Below are 19190 nucleotides of genomic sequence, written 5' to 3' on the forward strand. Positions count from 1 at the left end.
GGTGTTTCTGAGTTGACTGTTTGGCCATGGTAAGAGGTGAGGAGAGAAAGCACCCTAGACATGGGAGGCAGAGCAAAGTTATAGAGATCGGAGTTAGACTGCCTGAGGTGTCAGAATCCCCAGTCAAGGTTCTGTAGGAGAGGGAGGGGGCAAGGAGGGAAGCCCCCAGGTTCCAAATACTAATTCTGTAAAAGACAAGCTCGGAGAGGTCACCCAATTAGCAATGGGATGTCCCTAGTGACCCCATTATACACTCCCCTCTTTAAGTATGACATTGGGACCATGCCAGGTGCTAACATCACAGAGCAGTGACTTTCCCCAAGAGGCAGAGTCTCTTTGACTGAATCCCTTTGACTGAGCCAGATGGGAGGTAACTACCCTGATCTTTCTGCCAACTGATCTGAGCTGATAGGGGGCTCGTTCAAGTCTCAACCCTGAGTAAGTAATATATAATTCACAAGATAAACATCAATCCAATGGTCGGAGCTGGGGACCGGGGAACTGATAGAATCACCTTTGGCGCCACGGGTCACCATCAACAGTCAACACATGATATCATTCTGTTACAGTCAGACTTATGGGAATAATTCCAGCCTCCAAGTGCTTCCACGTGTCATTCTTATCATTTGAATGTGTAATATAACCAAGGTTAGGGTCACTAATGGATCTTCCTTTGAATTATGCAATTTAGCTCTGAGTATTGGCCATTCAGTTTGGCAGGTTTTTATTCTGACAACCTTGTATATGAGACTTTGTAGCCATTCCAGCTTTCAAAAACAGAGGAGAAGAATGGGAAAGTGGGCTCCTTCTGGGGGCAGAAGCCCCAGTCTCTGACCCTTGATAGCTGTGTGACCTTGAATATGTCACCGCCCATCTCTCAGCTTCATTTTCAAACTATAAAATGAAAGAATTGGATTCAATGTCTTTTCAAGTCTCTTCCAACTCTCTGATCCCATAAAGTTTTTATTATTTCATTTTTTACAGTCCAAGCAAATGAAAAAAAATGTTGTAAAGAGAGAGATGTTGAACATGGTCCTACACCCCCTTAAAGAGCATGGGATGTGAAGCCAGAGGCCCTGGATCATAGTCCCTTTTCTGTACCTCATTGTTGGTGAGTTTAGAGCCCATTCACATTCTCTGAGCCTGACTTTGGTCCTCCTAAAAGGGAAGGGATTGTCTTGGATCCTCTCTACGTGTCTTTCTCAAATTCTACGATCCCTTTAGAGTGGGCTATAATAGAAGTGGGGGAGAGGGACCAATGACTATGATAGAGGTGAGACTGAGAGTTGGGCAGAGGACTCCCACCAACCTGAAGGAGAGCAGAGACTCCTTTGGTCAAGTTACCTCATGGAGAAGGTAACACCAGAAGTGTGCCTGGGAAAAACAGAGAGCAAACTCTGAAAGCCCTAAGAACTCTGAGGAAAAGTGTCCAAGTATAAGTCCTGATAATGAATCCTGCTACCCACCTCTTGACAGAGAATTGGTGGGTTCATGGACATGGTAGAAATTTGTTTTTCTTGTTATACATATTTGTTACAAGGGTTAGGTCCCCCCAACTCCCTACTTTTTTCCAGTAGGATGGTGGGAAAGAAGATAAATGTTTTTAGTTGGAAAAAATAAGTTAAAAAATTAAAGAAAGGATAAACTTGGGGCAGCTAGGTGGTGCAATAGATAGACTAGTCCTGGAGTCAGGAGGACCTGAGTTCAAATCCAGCTTCAGACACTTAATAATTATCTAGCTGTGTGACCTTGGACAGGTCACTTAACCCCTTGAATCCCCCCCCCCCAACAAAAGAAAGAAAGAATAGAAAGGATAGACTTTAACAGGTAGAGTTTGGGGCCAATGCACCAGGTTCTGGGAAAACATTGTGAGCGTAGGTGCTGAGAGGGGAGAGAACCAGATCAAAAGAGTAAGGATATACAATGAGTCCAATCTAGCTGGGATACCTTAAGGCAGTAAGGGATGCCCCATGAAACAGACCTGGCAACAAGGTTGAAGAAAACTCATGGGAAACCTCGAGTGCTAAGAGAAGTTGTATCTCATGTATTCTGTAGACAATGAGGAGACTGGAAGTTCGTGAAAGAGATGTGATGTGGAAGATTTGTCCATTGGACAGCAAAATGGCTGATGGCTTGGAGACTAATGGGTTGGGGCCAGGAAGACCAAAGCAAGGGGATGGTCATAGTCTAATCAAGGGATAATAATGTTCTCAACTAGAATTAGGCAATGGGGAAAGAAAGGAGGAGACAGGAGAACTATGATAGGAAAGCGAAAGGGCTTGGTATCTGATTGGATCTAGGAGAAAGCTAATTAAAAAATGACTCAGTACTTGAGAGATGGGAAGGATCTAAGTGAGATGACCAGAAATAAAGAATTAGGGGAAGGATGTGATTGAGTGATCTTTCCTGTTGCCCCTTGGGTGATCAGCATTTTCATTTCTTCAGAATCAGAAATCAAAGGCTTCCATGTCCCATAGGCTTGCTAGAACAATGTTGATGCTAAAGAATTGGGCTTGGATTTCTGGGGGAAGCTTGGTGTTGTTAAGAGAATTCGGTCATTTTCCAAAGGTAATTCAGTCTGCTCAATATGGTCTAAATGTAAACATGCCAATAGACAAGATCTAAGGGTCATTTATTCAATGCATATCATAATCTGGACAACTGGCAATTTTTTCTGGTTATTTATTCCTAAATGAACGATAATAATGAGCATTTGTATGATTCTTCAGATTTACAAAGATTCTTCATTATAGACTACTGAGGTCGAAAGAGGCTAATTTACTTGCCCAGGGTCACACAGCTACTAAGTGGCTGAGTCAGCAGTTCATCTCAGATCTTACAACTGCATCCAGTGATCCATTCACTACACCATCGAGCTGCCCAGGCCAAACTTCTTTGAGTGATGAAAGATCTCTTCCAGGAAGTTCTGCAATTGTTCAAGTCTTGGCATCATCAGTACAGTATCGCTCACATATAGGAGCACCTAGAAGATTTCACCTCCCATAAGGAATCATTCTTCCATTTGGATTCCCTCCATTGTAGTGTCAAATACCTTCAAGGAACCCATAACATTCTATTTTTTCCTTCCCTGATGCCAAAGATCACAGGGTAATGGTAGAGGATAGTGATCTCTGTTGTAAAGAATGGCAACAAAGAAATGTGGGCATGATTACAAAGGTCATCAATCATTATCAAAAATGAAGAATGGGTGGTGGTCAGCCTTGTGTTCCACTGGTACCTTCTCAATGCTAAGAGAGATCAAACTCTGCAGCAAGTAGGGTAGAGCTCCTTAAGAGAGGAGATGGATAAGAGTGGCAAAGGATAGACAGGCATGGATGACATATTCAAAATGACTGGAGGAAATGTCTTCAATGAAAAAGACAAACCCATTGGACTTTCTGAGTATTGGAGGGATCTCAAATCCAGATTCAGAATGAACTCTCTACTATTTCTGAGAATCCACATGGTCCCCTAAACATGTCATAAGGGAATTTTATTTTCAGTGTCATTATTTATACTGTCTTTTCTTTTGTTTTTCTTTTTTTTTAGGTTTTTGCAAGGCAAATGGGGGTAAGTGGCTTGCCCAAGGCCACACAGATAGGTAATTATTAAGTGTCTGAGACCAGATTTGAACCCAGGTACTCCTGACTCCAAGGCTGGTGCTTTATCCACTACGCCACCTAGCCGCCCCTATACTGTCTTTTCTATGATCTTAATTTGCTTTTCTATGAGGAAAACTGAATACACACATTTTTCCTGTGACAGAACTCACCGTGATATTGTACTCTACAGTTTGCAAAGTCAACTGAGAGGGAAAGGTGAGAAAAATGAGGGAGGAAGGGAGAGAGGGAAGAAGAAGAAGAAGAGTAAAGGAGAGGATGAGAGGGAAAAGGAAGAAAAGGAGGGAGAAAGGAGGAGAAAGGGAAAGAGAGGAGCAAGGAGGAAGGGGAGAGAGAGAGAGAGAGAGAATCAATAAGTAAAATTTTTCCAGGGATGCTGCTTACTACTGCCAGTCTAAATAGTTTATAGCTATGTGTGTTCCCACATAGATTTAAGACTATATAGCCCAGATCCCCTTCCAAGTGCAATATAATGTTCTCTTGGAAACCACCCTGCCAGAGAAAGGACCCCATTGTTGTTCATTCTTAGTTTTTGAAGAGTGATAGCTTGACTTGCATGTGAATCAGATTTAAGTGAGGCACAGGTGCCCAATGTTGTCCATGCTTACTCTCTCCTCCATCAAAGTACAATGACAGGACAAAATCAAGGACGGAGAGGGTGATCTTGACCTTTCTAAATTTCGGTGTTTCTCTCAAGTCTCAGTTTTTCTGAGAAACACTTTCATGTTTCATTAAAATATAAACTCCTTGAGGACAGGGACCCTGTTTTTCCTTATTGCCTAGAATTACATTAGAGATAATATAGTATATACCAGGTTAGAGTGTTAGACTTGGACTCAGAAAGACTTAAGTTCAAATCTAACCCCAAGCACTTAATAGCTGTGGAGCTGTTGGCAATTCACTGAACCCTGTTTACCTCAGTTTCTTCATCTGTAAAATGGCAGAAGAAGAAAATGACAAACCACTCTAGTATTTTTTTGTCAAGAAAATCCCAAAAGAGATCATAAAGAGTAGGTCATGACTGAAAAATGACTGAACAAAATACTGGAGAGAATTATCCTTGCACTATCTTCCCACCCCAAAAACTTGCTATTTGGAAAGATTTTACCCCTAAATTCAAATACAATGTAAATAAGTCTGAGTAGTTGGTGTCCTTGTACTATCTCTGTTCCAAAAGTGGGTGGGGGAAAAGATTAGGAGAAAAGGAAGGGAAAGGAAATTATCTGAATGACAAAAACATGTTACCCTAACCCTGTTTTCATTTTTTAAATTTTTGGTCAAAAGATAATTCATATTGTCTCAATTACTTCACACAATCAGATGGGATGGGGGTAGGAAGAGCATTCTCTGAAGATTTGTTGATTTGGCAGATGCCCACATTACTGAGGCCAGGGTGGCATGTCTGGCTCTACAGAGGATAGTGTGCTTATAATAGACTGCTGAGATCCTTCCCTTGGTCTGTGGGTGAGGGAGAAAGTCACCAACTTCACTGAATATCTCACTGCTTCCTCCTGGGGCGGGCTCTTAAGCTGCCTCCCCTAATTGACTGCCTGTCAGATTGTTACTTTCTCATTTTCATGAACTTTTCTCTGTGGAGTCCCTCACACTTGGGCTCCTCTTGAAAGTTAGCTATTCATAATGTTAATTCTGTGGTCATGGGAGCAGGATCAGATCTGAATGTTTTAGCAGGGAAACTGGGGCCGATGCTGCTGAAAGAAGACAGCACAGATGGGGGCTTTAGAACCTCACTGGTCACAGGTTTGAAGAAAGCACTCTAAAATGAGTAACTGGGGTTCCATGTGAGAGAATTATTAGGCCATAGGAGCCAACATGGCACGGTAGATTGGGCACCAGGCTTGATGTCAGAAAGATCTAGGTTCAATTCCCATCTCTGATACTTACCAGACCTTGGACCCTGGACAAGTCCCTGTCCTTCCTGAGTATCAGGTTCCTCCTCCATAAAATGGTGAAATAACAACACCTACCTTCCAAGGAGCTGTCAAGATCAAATGAGATAATGGATGTTCAATGCTTTGCCAGAATTCAAGGGAAAGATAAAACTGGATCATCTTCAAGCCTCCTAAATCTGGAGCCAGAAGTTGTAGACTATAAGCTGACATCTCAGGTAGTCTAGGATCCTAAAAGTCCCAGGACCACCTCTCTGGCTTCCTTTAAAGTAGCAATCCAAAAGGATCTCCTACAGGAAGCCTTCCTAATCCCTCTTCATCCCAATGTCTCCTCTGGGGTGGTTATTGATGCTATATGGTTTGATTTGCATAGATTTGCTTGCCTGCTGTCTCCCTCATTAGATTGAAGCTCCCTGAGAATGGGAGCGGTCTTTTGCCTCTTTTTTTTAACCCCCCCATCCTTAGTACAGTGACTGTCTCATAGCAGGAACTTAATGAATGTTCATTGGATTGACTTGAATTACAGATGAGGATCTGACCCAAGGCAGACAAATAGGCAAAAAAAAAAAAAGCTGGGATTCGGACTAGAGGCTTTTGACTCACGCAACCAGATTCAATGAGCAACTGGGAAAATATGTGTTTGCTCAAGTCTAGTCCTTTTCCTTCTCTGAACACCCTCACCCTCTCTCGAGTCTGCTTGGAGCTGCTCATGCCAAAAATTCTGTTCTCCCGTATCCATTATTATGGGAAGCTTATCACCTGGGACCTCAGAGGAGGGAGGCAATAGAAAGAGACACAGGACCTATGTCCAAGTCCCTCTCAGCCTCTGGATGATCTTGGGCAGTTCGCTCAAGCTCCTGGGGTGGACCTCACAGTTCCATACTCTGTGAAAAGAAGAAAGGATCTCCAATATTCCTATGATTTAAAGAAAGGTCTTGCATCCTCACCCCCAGTGAAAGTCCAACCCTCACATATGAAGGGGACTATAGGGATAGGGAGACCTTGGGAAATGATGCCCCGAAGCCTGAGGGTAGGTTGTCCCAGGATCATCATAAAGGGCTCCTCCTGCTGTAGTCTAAGGTTCACTGTGCCCAAGACTCTCTAGCAACATATCCCTTGCCCAAATATTCCAGTCTCATTTTGGAGGCATCTTCTCCACCCTAATAAGAGTTGTCAGTGTCCTGCCCTTGTGGTCAGGTCCTGCTCTAGTCTGGAAGGTGTGTGGTGACCTTGTAACTCTATTCTCATACTCCCCACTGCATGCTCCCTTGAGTATCTCCAAAGTCAATGATTGTCAGCACTGACCGACCCATCTAACTCCTCACCAAAGCCCTTCCTAAAGTCCCAACAAGAGACCCTGAGCAGTTCCTCTTCCACAGTCAGTGCATGGAGCCAGTTCACAGAGCTGTCAAGGGAAAAGCCATGGCAGTCACCTCCCAACATTCACCTGGGAAGCAAGACTTCCATGATACTCCGTGAAAGGGAAACTAACTTCCACTTTCCCCTGATCTTTAGAAGAACTAGATCCCAGTGCTTTCACTATTCCAGGTAACTTCCTCCCTTCATGAAGCAAATGAAAAAAACACACCAAGAGGCCAGTCATGGTGCGATCAAACTAAAACGGTGGCAAGTCAATGAACTAGAAAAATTGCTAAAGCAGCATGTTCCAGGATGCCTTCTTGTGTCTTCCTCTACCAAGGGACACAATGCCTACTGGGAAGCTCAGGGAGGCAGCACTTTGAGAATCATCCAATTGTTATTTAAGCAAAACTTGTGTTAATGTTTGGTGTAATGATTAATAAGAAAGGAATGACAGTTATTAAGTGACCACTGGACTGTAGATATCCCTGAGAGTCCCACCAGGTCTGGCTGCTTTCCTTGGACATAACACTTCCCAGAGACAAAAGCAAAGTATGAGTGAAGCATATTTGATTCTGGGCTAGTAGTGAAGTTAATAAAGAAATGAAGCAAAAGAGAGGTGGGCATCAAGAGAATTCTCAAAGGAAGAGGCCCAAGGACTCATTACAGGATACAACCTTGGTTTGGCCCTTCTATAGAATGGAGATTGGTCAAAGAACATTGAGTTTATGGTGAGGTTTGACCAAGACATGAGTGGGGGAGGAGAGAATACTGTGCTAAATTATCAGCCTCACTTTCTTCTCCAGAAAATCTGGGTCCAGTGGACAGACATGAATCAGGATATCTGGAGATGGCCCTGGATGTGAGGCAGACTTAAGTGACTTGCCCAGGGTCATTCAGCTAGTAAGTGTCAAGTGTCTGAGGTCCTCCTGACTCCGTACCACACCTTTATGTGCCACATGAAGGAGAGCTTGAAATTAAGAGAAACCTAGGTTCAACTTTGTGATAAAATCTGTATAACCATGGAGAAATTCTTCCAATTCTCTCACCTTGTTGCCTTATCTCTCAAATGGGAATCAAAATACCTTTCTCCACAGAATTGTTGTGAACCTTAAATTTTAAAAAAACTGTAAGTAAAGCATGTTATAGATGTTAATCTGCCTTAGAAATGTCGTCATCTTATGGGTCCTGGAGACTGTAGCTGACAAAGTCTTTGTGGCAAGTCCTGGAGTCAGAAGGCTCATTTTGGAAACTTGACTTTCCTACTAATTACCTGCCTATATTTGGGAAAATTTCTTTCCTCTGACCTCAGTTTCCTCAAGTGTAAAGTAAAGGAATTAGAATAGATGATCTCTCAGGTCCCTTTGAACTCTAATTCTCTGGTTTTTGGAATCTGGTCCAGGTTGGACCCACTGAGGTCCCTTATATGGGATCCAATGATCTCACCGTGAGTTACCATCACCTGTTATTGGAAGGGATTGCTTAACTCCAATGCAAACATGAAGCCCAAATCCTGTTCCTGAAAAGGGGCCATCTGGTCTTTGCTTGTGGGTGGCCTCTAGAGATGGGAGGGGGTTCATTTGGTAATTTAAGGTGGCCTGTTGAAGGGAAAGTCACATGGCTTTCTTGCAGACACTCAAGGAAATGTGACAGGGGGAGGGGAGCAGCATGAGGGGAACCAAGGCAGCACTATTGCTCTTGGAATAGATCCAAAAATTGGTAAAGCTTTCCTTACATCAAGTCATAATTTACTTTCCCAAATCTTCTACCAATTGACCCTTCTGGGGTAAAGCAAAGCTTCCAACCACTGATCTATTGGAGCACTCCTCCACTATCTTGAGAAAACAATTGAAGTCAATAATAAAGTGATAGTATTGTTCCAAATCCCAGGGGAGTTTCTTATTCAAAAGACTTCATTATTTGTGAAGTGAAGAGCCTCGCCCTGACAGGCTGTTTTAGTAAGCTCAGATGCTAATGCATGAGTTGAATTGAGAAGGGGTCCACCTATGATAGGTTCCAATGTTCACTTTTCATTCATTCCCTTACTCTTTCCTTACTATTAATAGGTCTGTTCTCTCCTACACCCTACAACAATTGTCTTAGCATGATTCTGGATTAGAGCATCAGATCCTGGGGCAATCTAAGAGCACTGGGCTAAATCTAAGAGAGGAAGTTCCATAGAGAAAAAAGTTGTCTTTTACCTGGGTTCAAAAAGATCAGCTTCACACCTTTCTCTCCTGGGCTCCTTGTAGAGCAGCACCCGTCTCCCGCCGCTGAGATGTTGATGCCCAAGAAGAACCGAATTGCCATCTATGAACTCCTTTTTAAGGAGGGAGTAATGGTAGCCAAGAAGGATGTCCACATGCTAAAGCATCCTGAGCTGGCAGACAAGAATGTGCCCAATCTCTATGTCATGAAGGCCATGCAGTCTCTAAAGTCTCATGGTTATGTTAAGGAGCAGTTTGCATGGAGGCATTTCTACTGGTATCTCACCAATGAGGGCATTCAGTACCTCCGGGATTACCTTCACCTGCCCCCTGAGATTGTGCCTGCCACTCTTCGAAGAAGTAGACCTGAGACAGGAAGGCCAAGGCCTAAAGGTCTGAAGGGTGAGCGACCTCCCTGGCTTACTCAGGGTGAAGCTGACAGAGACACATACAGACCAAGTGCTGCTCCCCCTGGTGCTGACAAGAAGGCTGAAGCTGGGGCTGGGTCAGCAACAGAATTCCAATTTAGAGGTGGATTTGGTCATGGACGTAGTCAACCTCCTCAATAAACCGTGGAAATATGTTTCATATTGAATAAAATTTGGGGGGGGGGGATCAGCTTCACAAGTATAAGAGCAAGGAGGTGCATCGTGAGGCAACCCTTTGTGAGAAAGTTCTGGAAGCTTTCCTGGACACCAAGTTCAATGAGTCAACAGTGAGACATGGCAGCTAAAGAGAATTAGAGGTTCCCAATCATCGATCCATCATCAAATATTTATTGCTTCTACCATGTGCTGGGCTTTGGGAAAAGTCAAACAAAAAATAGTCCTTGCCCCCAGGAGCCTATATTCCATTGGGGAAGACAATATCTCCACAACCAAATACACACAAAGTAAATGTGAGCTTATGAGGAGAAGAGGCTTGCAGCAAGGGAACGCTAGAAAATAATCATATAGTATGTGATGCCAAGGTAAGAAGGGATAAAATTAATCTATGGAAGGCATTGAGAAGGGAGATGAAGTAGGATTTGTGAGGAACAACTATAGCATTTCTTTGTATGGATATGGAGCTGAAGGGAAGTGAGGAATGATAAACTTCAGTGATAGATTGGAGTAAGTCGATGAAGGGTTTTACACACTAAACATGGAGGGCGACCTTATTATTTGATCTTAGGGATAACAGAGAGCCAAAGGAGTTCATTGAATAGCAGAGTAGCATGGTCATACCTTCACTTTAAGAAAACCCCCTGGGGATGGCTAGGTGGTACAGTGGATAGAGCACCAGCCCTGGAGACAGGAGTACCTGAGTTCAAATCCAGCCTCAGACACTTAATAATTCCCTCGCTGTGTGGCCTTGGGCAAGTCACTTAACCCCATTGCCTTGCAAAAACCTAAAAAGAAAAAAGAAAAAAAAAAGAAAATCCCAGGAGGATAGATTGTAATGGGAAGAAATTTGAGGCAGAGAGAACAACCCAGATGCTATTTTAGTAATCTAGGTGAGAGGTGATGAGTCCTTAAATCAGAGTGATGTTTGTGTGAATAGGGATAAGAAGTTTGATGCTATAATATGATATAAAAACAATTAGATTTGACAACTGATTGTATGGTTCAGTGAGGGAGAGAGATAAAGACATCAAGGATGCCTCTGAGGCTACAAACCTTGGAGACATGGAAGGATGGTAGTACTCTCAACAGAAATGTGGAAGTTCAGAAGAGGGGTTAGATGGGGATAGGGAGAGCACATCTATATCTATATCTATATCTATATCTATATCTATATCTATATCTATATCTATATCTATATCTATATCTATATCTATATCTATATCTATATCTATATCTATATCTATATCTATATCTATATCTATATCTATATCTATACCTATATCTATATCTATATCTATATCTATATCTATATCTATATCTATATCTATATCTATATCTATATCTATATCTATATCTATCTATATGTATGGGACATGCTGAGTCCAGATTCATCAAAGACAGACAGTTTGAGATATCCAGTAAACTCAGATTCATGACTTGACTTGAGAAGGAGGTCCACCTATAGTAGGCTCCCATGTTCATTTTGCTTCCATTTTCATTCATTCACTTATTCTTTCCTTGCTATTAATGAGTGCAGCCTCACCTGCATTATACCATGGCTATATCTTAGCATGACTGAATGAAAGTGGCAGATCTTGGGACAGGCATTGGGCTAAGTCTAATAAGTGTATCTACTGCTATGGGTGCAGAGCTCAGGATGGATGGCTGGATAGATGAGTCTGGGAGTCATATTCCTAGAAGTGATCATCAATGACATGAAAGCTGATGAGGTTACTCAGAGAGATAATCCCTCCAGGAATAAGCATGTGATAGCCCTCAATCCTCTGCTCTGGTCAGCTCACATCTGTACTCCTGGGTTCAATTCTGGGACATCTCAGTTGAGGAAGGTCACTGATAAACTGGGGAAGGACTAATGTGGTGAAGAGTTCATATCATCTGAGGATCAGTTAAAGAAACTGGGTGAAAAGAAAATGCAGATAGGAGAGGACAATCATGTTCAAGTAATCATGTGTAGGTGGCATTGTTTGTTCTACTGGGGCTCAGGGGATAGAAACAGGAGCAATGAATGGGTGGAAGTCAATGGAAGAGGTCAATATTAAGAAACTTTTCTAAATAATGAAGTTGTCTCAGAGAGAATGGGCTGCCTCCAAAGGGGGTGAGATCTTTCATCACATTAAGACATTAAGACTGGAGTACCACTTGATGCTTATGGTACAGAGGGAATTGCTATTGAGGACAAGGCTGAACTGGACATCATCTGCCAGCTCTGGGATTCTATTGGGGAGGGGCATTTATAAAAGGGGCAAGCACCTGCATGGTGACTGGCAGATGGGCTGTGCCAGTTTGCCCCCCCCCTCACTGATTTTCCACAGCTCTATTTGTGGGTTTGCTTTCATATGTTTATCTACAGAGACCTTTCCAACTGAAATTCAAAATACTTGTCAGTCATGCTGGGCTGTCCTAAGCACATGCTCTAACATGGAGATGATTCTTTTTTTCAAAAATACCAACAAAACCCAGTTCGTTGCATCAAGCTGTGACTTCATCGATCATTCATCTTGAGGCAGACAACATTCAGAGATGTCTGGGCCATTCAAAAGAGAGGGGGGGAAAATCCAAGTTTTCATAGTCATTTCCGGAACTAAACTGATTAAGTGAATTTCCTAGGTGGGTCTGGAATCTTCTTTTAATGATTTTTGAAAAGAAAAACAAAAAAATTGTCCTTGCTGTAATGCCATTAAATCTGCTTGGATAACTCAGAATATCGGTTGGCAAGGCAACATCCTCCCACAGCCACCACAGTAAACCTGCATCTTAGCAGGGTTCTTGCAGATGAAAGGGACTTGCATTTCAGTCAATCTGGAGTCTTTGGCTTCCTTTCAGCCCTGAAATGGACAGTCTTGATGCTCCGTTTTTCCATCCTTAATACAGGATGGCCCGACTCAAAGGGAAGAGCCCACTGGAGGCTTCATGGCTGTCCCCCTTCTCAAGATCTGCTTTATCCAAGTGTCAGTTGGATTGTGGATTTGGTACTTGGAGCCAGGAATCAGAGCACCCTTTCTAGTGTAAGGAAAAAGAATAGCAAGCTGTCAACCCTTCACCTGCTGCACCAAGCCCAGAGTGGAGAAATGCTTGTGGAAGGCCGATCATCGATTGATTCTCCTGGATACTATCTGTGAGCCCCAAGGCAAGCCACTTAACCTCTGGTCCTTAACCAAAAGTGTCTGGAAAATTCCATGGAATGGCCCTGAAGATGGGTTCCTGATGATCTTCCAGGGCTTTTCCTGCTTTCAGTCTTTGAATATTGTGAAATCACTCCAATTCTCTTTGTGGGGTAGGATTCAATGACCCCTGGACATCCTTTCCAACTCTACATCTATGATCCCCTGCAATCCACTTAACTGCCTTAGGCCTCTATTTCCTCAATCATTGAGTTCAAATCCAGCCTCAGATCTTTTAAGCTGTGTGATCCTGGGTAAATCACTTCACTCTGTATGCCTCAGTTTCCTCATCTGTAAAATGAACTGGAGAAGAAAATGGCAAACTGCTCCAGTATCTCTGCCAAGCAAAGCCCAAATGGCATCATAATGGGTTAGACATGACTGAAATAACTGAACAACAACAAACAAAAAACATCCAGTAGTGTGCTGGAGATGATCAAACCAGCTTGACAGCCAATTGTTAAATTTTCAGCATAAACACTGACATCGCAGAAATCACAAATGCCCCAAATCATGACCTGATATATTTTTGTTGGTGGGTGATTTAGATTCAAAAAAATGAAGAAAATGTTAAAAATACTGATTACACTTTTTTGTTTGCTTTGGGGGGGGGATTTTTTTTTGCAAGGCAATGGAGGTAAGTGACTTGCCCAAGGCCACACAGCTAGGAAATCATCAAATATCTGAGGTCACATTTGAACTCAGGTCCTCCTGACTCCATTACTCTGTCTACTGCACCACCTAGCTGCCCCTTGAGTAAACTTTTGAACTCTAAAGTGTGTCCTATAGACATTTTTTTTCCCAGAAAGCTGGTTGTTAAACATTTACCAGCATATTCCTGCTTGTACCTCATCCCTTTCAGAATAACAGACTGTTACAGGAGAGTACTTGATAAGCCTTATAGTGTTTGGGAAATGTGAGGAAGATGGATATCTAGCGGTTAGAGACCTGTTCTCTGAGTTAGAAAGGCAGGAATTCAAATGCTGATCTCCTCCAGTCATTTTAGCTTTGAACAATCATTGCTGGCTTAAAAAAAAAAAAAAAAATTGGACTCAGCCTTTGGTCCAGTTGCTGGCAGATGCTGTCCAGATCAGCCTTGTCCTCAATAGCAATGCCCTCTGTACCATAAGCATCAAGTGGTACCCCAGTCTTCATGTCTCAGTGTGATGAAAGATCTCACCCCCTTTGGAGGCAGTCCAGTTGTATGTACAGTAGGCCACCTCAAACTCAGTATGTCCAATATCAATCTTCTATTAGGCTCACCACCTAGGAGACATTCCGGACTCCTCACTATCTCTCCCTACCTAGAGCCAAGCTATTGCCAAGGACTGTCCATGTCACCTCTGAGGCATCTGCTCCCCTCTTTCCTCTGGCAAAGCCCCAGGGTAGCCTGACCCTCAAACATCTCACTACTGGAATATTGCAATAGCTGCTGGGATGGGGGTCTACCTGCCTGGGATCTCTTCCCATTCCAATCTGTCCTTCATTCAGTCAATAAAAATGATTCACCTGAAGCACTGGTTTGACCACATCACCCCCTTATTCATTAAACTCCAGTGGCTCCCTAAGAGTTCCAGGAAAAAATTCAAAATTTCTGTTTGGCCTTCAAAGTCTTTCATAAACTGCGCCCTCCTACCTTTCCAATATTCTTACACTCTTCCATCCAGTCTCCGGGATGTTCCATGAGCAAGACCCTCCGTGTCTGAGCTCTGGGCATTTTTCTCTGGTGTTGCCTATGCCTGAAATGACCCCCCCCCCATCTCCACCTACTGGTTTCCCTGGCTTCCTTTAAGTCTTCTAAAGGAAATCTCTCTTAATTCTAGCTCCTTCCCATTTTAATTATTGCCTATCTAGCCTGTGTGTAACTTGTTTGTACATGTTTGTTTTCTTGCTGTCTCCCCATTAGAAAGAAAGATGAATACAGAGTAAGCTCCTTGTATTATAAGATTCTCAAAAGCCCCTATTCATGAAATCCTTGGGAGCTGTGCAATAAACACATCTATTCACACTGGACTGCAGAAACAAAAACCCTTTCTGTGGGTCACAGTTTGTTAAAGTCACACTCCATGGTCCAGAAGGTAAAAAATCCCCAATCCCCAGGTTGTAGTGTCACAAGCAAAGAGGGTGTGCCCCCAGGAAAAGGCTTGTTTTGTTTGGGGCTCCCATCATATCGCATTTTATCAGTTCTGGCAAAAATCATTAAATGTAGTTTGGGGTTGGGTTGTTTTTTTTTAGGTTTTTGCAAGGCAACTTGCCCAAGGCCACACAGCTAGGTAATTACTAAGTGTCTGAGGCAGGATTTGAACTCAGGTCCTCCTGACTCCAGGGCCGGTGCTCTATCCACTGCACCACCTGGCCACTCCCTAAATGTAGTTTTAATAAGTTTGGTTGGGGGTATGAGAAGGACTCCAGAGGACTTTTCTACATGGTGGTACCTAGTGTTAAATGGCCAAGAGTTTTATTGTAAAGCAGATTCTTGTTCAGATAGAATGAATGAAGGAATGAATGAGTGAATGAAAAGGTGGTTACTTCACCAGTACTGGGTGGAAAGCATTGACTTTTTTTTTTTATCATCGCAGGATCATAGCTCTAGCCGGAAGAGACCTCGATAGCCATCCAGTTCAGAAGCATCAAGCATAAGCTGAACATACTTCAAATGAGTCCAATCCCACCTCAGACTCAGCTAGCTGTGGGGCCCTGCCCAAGTTGCCCTGCCAGGGGAATGGAGATCATCACAGCTCCCACTTCCGTGGGATATTGTGAGGATCAGTTGTGAACATGTTTGTAAAAAACTCATAGCATAGTGTGTGGCAGCTACTAGGCACTTGCTAGTTTCCCTCTTCTCACTACAGTTGCCTTTTCTTTTTAGGGGTATAATAACTGACAGTCCTTGCCTTACGCAGAGAATGTGAGAAAAGTGCTTTGTAAACCTTAAAACACTAAGGTTTTGGAGCAGTTAGGTGGCGCAGTGGATAGAGCACCGGCCCTAGAGTCAGAAGGACCTGAGTTCAAATCCGGCCTCAGACACTTCATCATTACCTAGCTGTGTGGCCTTGGGAAAGCCACTTAACCCCATTGCCTTGCAAAATCCTAAAAAAAAAAAAAAAACCACTGAGTTTAGCTGAGTTGTTAAAATTTGCATCAAATTCTTGAAAAATGTAACTGGGAAATGTTTACCAAAGTAATTAAAAAGGCAGTGGAACAGAGGTAACTTTCTTTTGTGGATTCCCAATGTTTTAGTTTTCTAGTATTTCTAATATTTTCAGGTAAGATGGATCCCCAAGGTGGACTTTGTGATACCTCACTCTGCCCTTCACTCAGGTCAAGCTAAGAGTGATCTCCCAGGCAGAGTGAAATGTCCCAAAGTCCAGGGAACTGTCCAGAATGACCCCCCAGAGGCCAGGAACTTGGAGAATCTTTGTTCTTCTCATACCCAAGGGTTGGGTCTTGCTGTGTGGAGCTGCAACCCAGAAAAGAAGGTTCCTGCCCCCTTCATCAATCACCTCTCTGTTTCCCTCCTCTTAGGAGTTCTGCCTATCCCCAGCCATCATTCCATGTGCTGAGTACAATCAACCACATGTGTGAGTGGCTTTGAACATATAATTGACAGAGACAGGGCTAGCCATGTGGGGCTGAAAATGTCCTTCAACCAAGGCAGAGATCTGAAGGTCAAGGATGGGGGGGGAGGGCCATGAACCTCCCTATGGGAATCAGAGGTCTTGTAGCAGGGGGTGTTCAATTCATGTATAGCAGAGTTGGGGCTCAGAGCCAAAAAACCTGGGTCTTAGTTACCGACCTTGGACTTACTGCCTAAGTAAGTTTGGGCAAATCTTCTCACCAATCTGAGTCTCAGTTTCCCCATTTGTTAAAAAAAAAAAAAGCAAAACATGAACAATCCTTTGCACTTGTTCTTCTCAAAGCTGTAATGAAGAAAGTACTCTGCCTACCACTAAAACCCTCCAAAATAAAAAGTGTTATTCTGTCTTACATTGTGGACATTCTTCTTCTCCAGGAACCCAAGTTGCGAGCAACTATTTTCTACAAAACAAAGAGGAAGGGAGAAAGTAATCCATATGCAGGGAAATTACTTTTCCCCACTGTGTGAAAGGGAAGGGGGATATGTTAAATGGAGAAGCCTCTATTGACTGGACCATCTCTTGCATCACAAAAGAGGGGCCTTGGGCAATGAGCACTTTCATTCAATTATCAACAAAAACCAATCACTTCACCCACCTACAGTCCTCCAAAGATTATACAGAAAAGAATAATGACCACATAGCCACTTTGCCCAGGTCTGTTTCTATTTGAATTCCATCAAACATAAAGGACAGAAGAATGTAAAAATAATGGTAATGAGAATGATAACTGATGTTTTGATACAATTTTAAGATTTGCAAAGAGCATCAGGGACATGTTTCCCTTTTACCCTGATAACAATCCTGTGAGGTAAGTATTTTACTATGTAGCCATATTACATATGTATGTAGCAATGGACCTAACACCTAATAGGTTATAATGCCTATCTATTATGTGATAAAAAAAAAACTCTGCTTAGTGCTTGGGATATGAGAGAGAGAGAGAGAGAGAGAGAGAGAGAGAGAGAGAGAGAGAGAGAGAGAGAGAGAGAAGACAATCGCTGCTCTAAGGGACTGCAAACAATTCTGTTCAAACAAGATATACTCCAGTTCAATTAGGAATAATACCTAGAAGGAAGATACTAGAATGAAGAGAAATAAGAAAAGACTTTCTTACAGAAATGGAACCAGAGAATCAGGAGATCTGAGGAGAAGTATCTCAGGCATGGGGGACAGCCAGTGAAAATGCCCCAGTTAATCAATGGAGGATCTAATGATGAGAGGAGCAGAGAGGCTGGTATCTCTGAACTGAAGAGTTGGTGGGGAGTGAGCTGTAAGAAGACTGGAAAGGTAAGAGGACCCCAGGTTCTGAAGAACCTCACAGAGACTTTTGTATTTGATCCTGAAGACAATAAGGAGCCACTTTAGTTCATTGAATAAAGGGGTCGTCTGTGCTTGGGGAAGGTCACTGTGACTGCTGAGTCGAGAATGGACTGGTAGGGGAAGAGAGTTGGGGCAAGCAGATGGCCCAGCAGCCAGCCCACCAGTCTAGGTGTGAGTGGTGAGGGCCTGGAAAGGAGAGGAAGACCAGAGGTAAGAATGCAAGCATGTGAGAGCAGTTTAAAAGGTTGCAAAAAGACCAGCCTTGGCAGCAGATTCACTCTGAAGGGTGGGTGGCAGGTGAACAAGGATGAAGATGACTACAAATTCCTTATTCCCACTTTACAGATGGCAAAACTGAGACTTCCAGAGGGTGAAGTGTTTCCCTATGGTTACATAACTAATAAGAGAGGCTTAAAGGAAACGAGACACCTCAATCTCGAGAACCACCCCAAGCGTTCACGTGGACTGTGTGTGCCTGACTTGTGGCAGAGCACGGAGTAGTCTGATCAGCCCCAGTCAGACACCCTGGAACTTGCCTCTAACACAGTGATGTCATTTTGATCTTCTTTGATGAGGAAGGAAAGGCCCAATCAACCAGGAGTTAAAAGTGAGTTGAAACTTCCGACTTCTAAACCACAGCCTTAACTGAGAAGATGGGGAGGTGACTTTGGAGCTCCTTTCGTGCACGAAAGCCCTCTCTAGGCAGGGGTGCAAAAAGGATAGGCCCCTTCCACCTCTCAGGTGCTCTGTGCGTGCCAGTGTTTAACACAGTGAGAAGCCTGGGGTAATATGTTAAGACAACTGCTCCCATCTGGGCTGTCCCACATTCCCCTTCTCAAGGACTTGTCCCTGCTTGATTGACATGCATTTGACTCCCCCTGTAGCAAGTTGTGCTGGGAAATGCAAGCTCTTATGGGGGAGTGAGAGGGGAGGGGGAATCCAACCAAAGATCACACTTTTAGAGCTTTGGAATTTGGGGGACTAGGAATGTTCTAGAAGCAACTATAGGAGACAGGAGAAATCTGATCTCCACAACTGTGCCCTCACTCAGACTCTTCTATTCTCTCATCCAGTCTACTGCAAAAGTTCTCTGCCTCACTAACCTGAGTTGTAGAGTCAGTCATCCTACTATACCACTGCCCTCTATCAAGTTCCCCTTTCCCTGCCCCCACTGTCAATCACCAATTCTCCAAATTAACTGGAACCTTAGAAACCACCTCGTCCAATCCATCCCCAAATCAGAATACACTCTCTACCATTCCCAACAAGAAAGAGAGCACCCAGCCTTGGACTTGAGGACCTCTTGTTTCATTTTTTTAAATAGTATTTTATTTTTTTAATTACATGTAAAG

The 19190-nt window shown here is 43.2% G+C and overlaps 1 protein-coding gene and 1 long non-coding RNA gene across 2 annotated transcripts; both read left to right on the forward strand.

Annotated features, from left to right (window-relative positions):
- Positions 1–354: 354 nt before the first annotated feature.
- Positions 355–15873, forward strand: LOC141490217 (uncharacterized). The gene is made up of 3 exons (XR_012469095.1): positions 355–438; positions 985–1111; positions 15460–15873. It is a non-coding gene; the product is annotated as an uncharacterized LOC141490217 (long non-coding RNA).
- Positions 9122–9675, forward strand: LOC141490216 (small ribosomal subunit protein eS10-like). Its single transcript, XM_074190446.1, has one exon. The coding sequence runs from the start codon at positions 9165–9167 to the stop codon at positions 9660–9662; it is 498 nt and encodes a 165-aa protein (XP_074046547.1). The 5' UTR covers positions 9122–9164; the 3' UTR covers positions 9663–9675.
- Positions 15874–19190: the final 3317 nt, after the last annotated feature.

The sequence above is a fragment of the Macrotis lagotis genome, chromosome 5 (genome assembly GCF_037893015.1).
Source record: "Macrotis lagotis isolate mMagLag1 chromosome 5, bilby.v1.9.chrom.fasta, whole genome shotgun sequence".
NCBI classification, from domain to species: Eukaryota; Metazoa; Chordata; class Mammalia; order Peramelemorphia; family Peramelidae; genus Macrotis; species Macrotis lagotis.

What these genes read in the sequence shown, in the direction of transcription:
- LOC141490216 (XM_074190446.1), top strand. Translation starts at nt 9,165, where the DNA reads ATGTTGATGCCCAAGAAGAACCGAATTGCCATCTATGAACTCCTTTTT.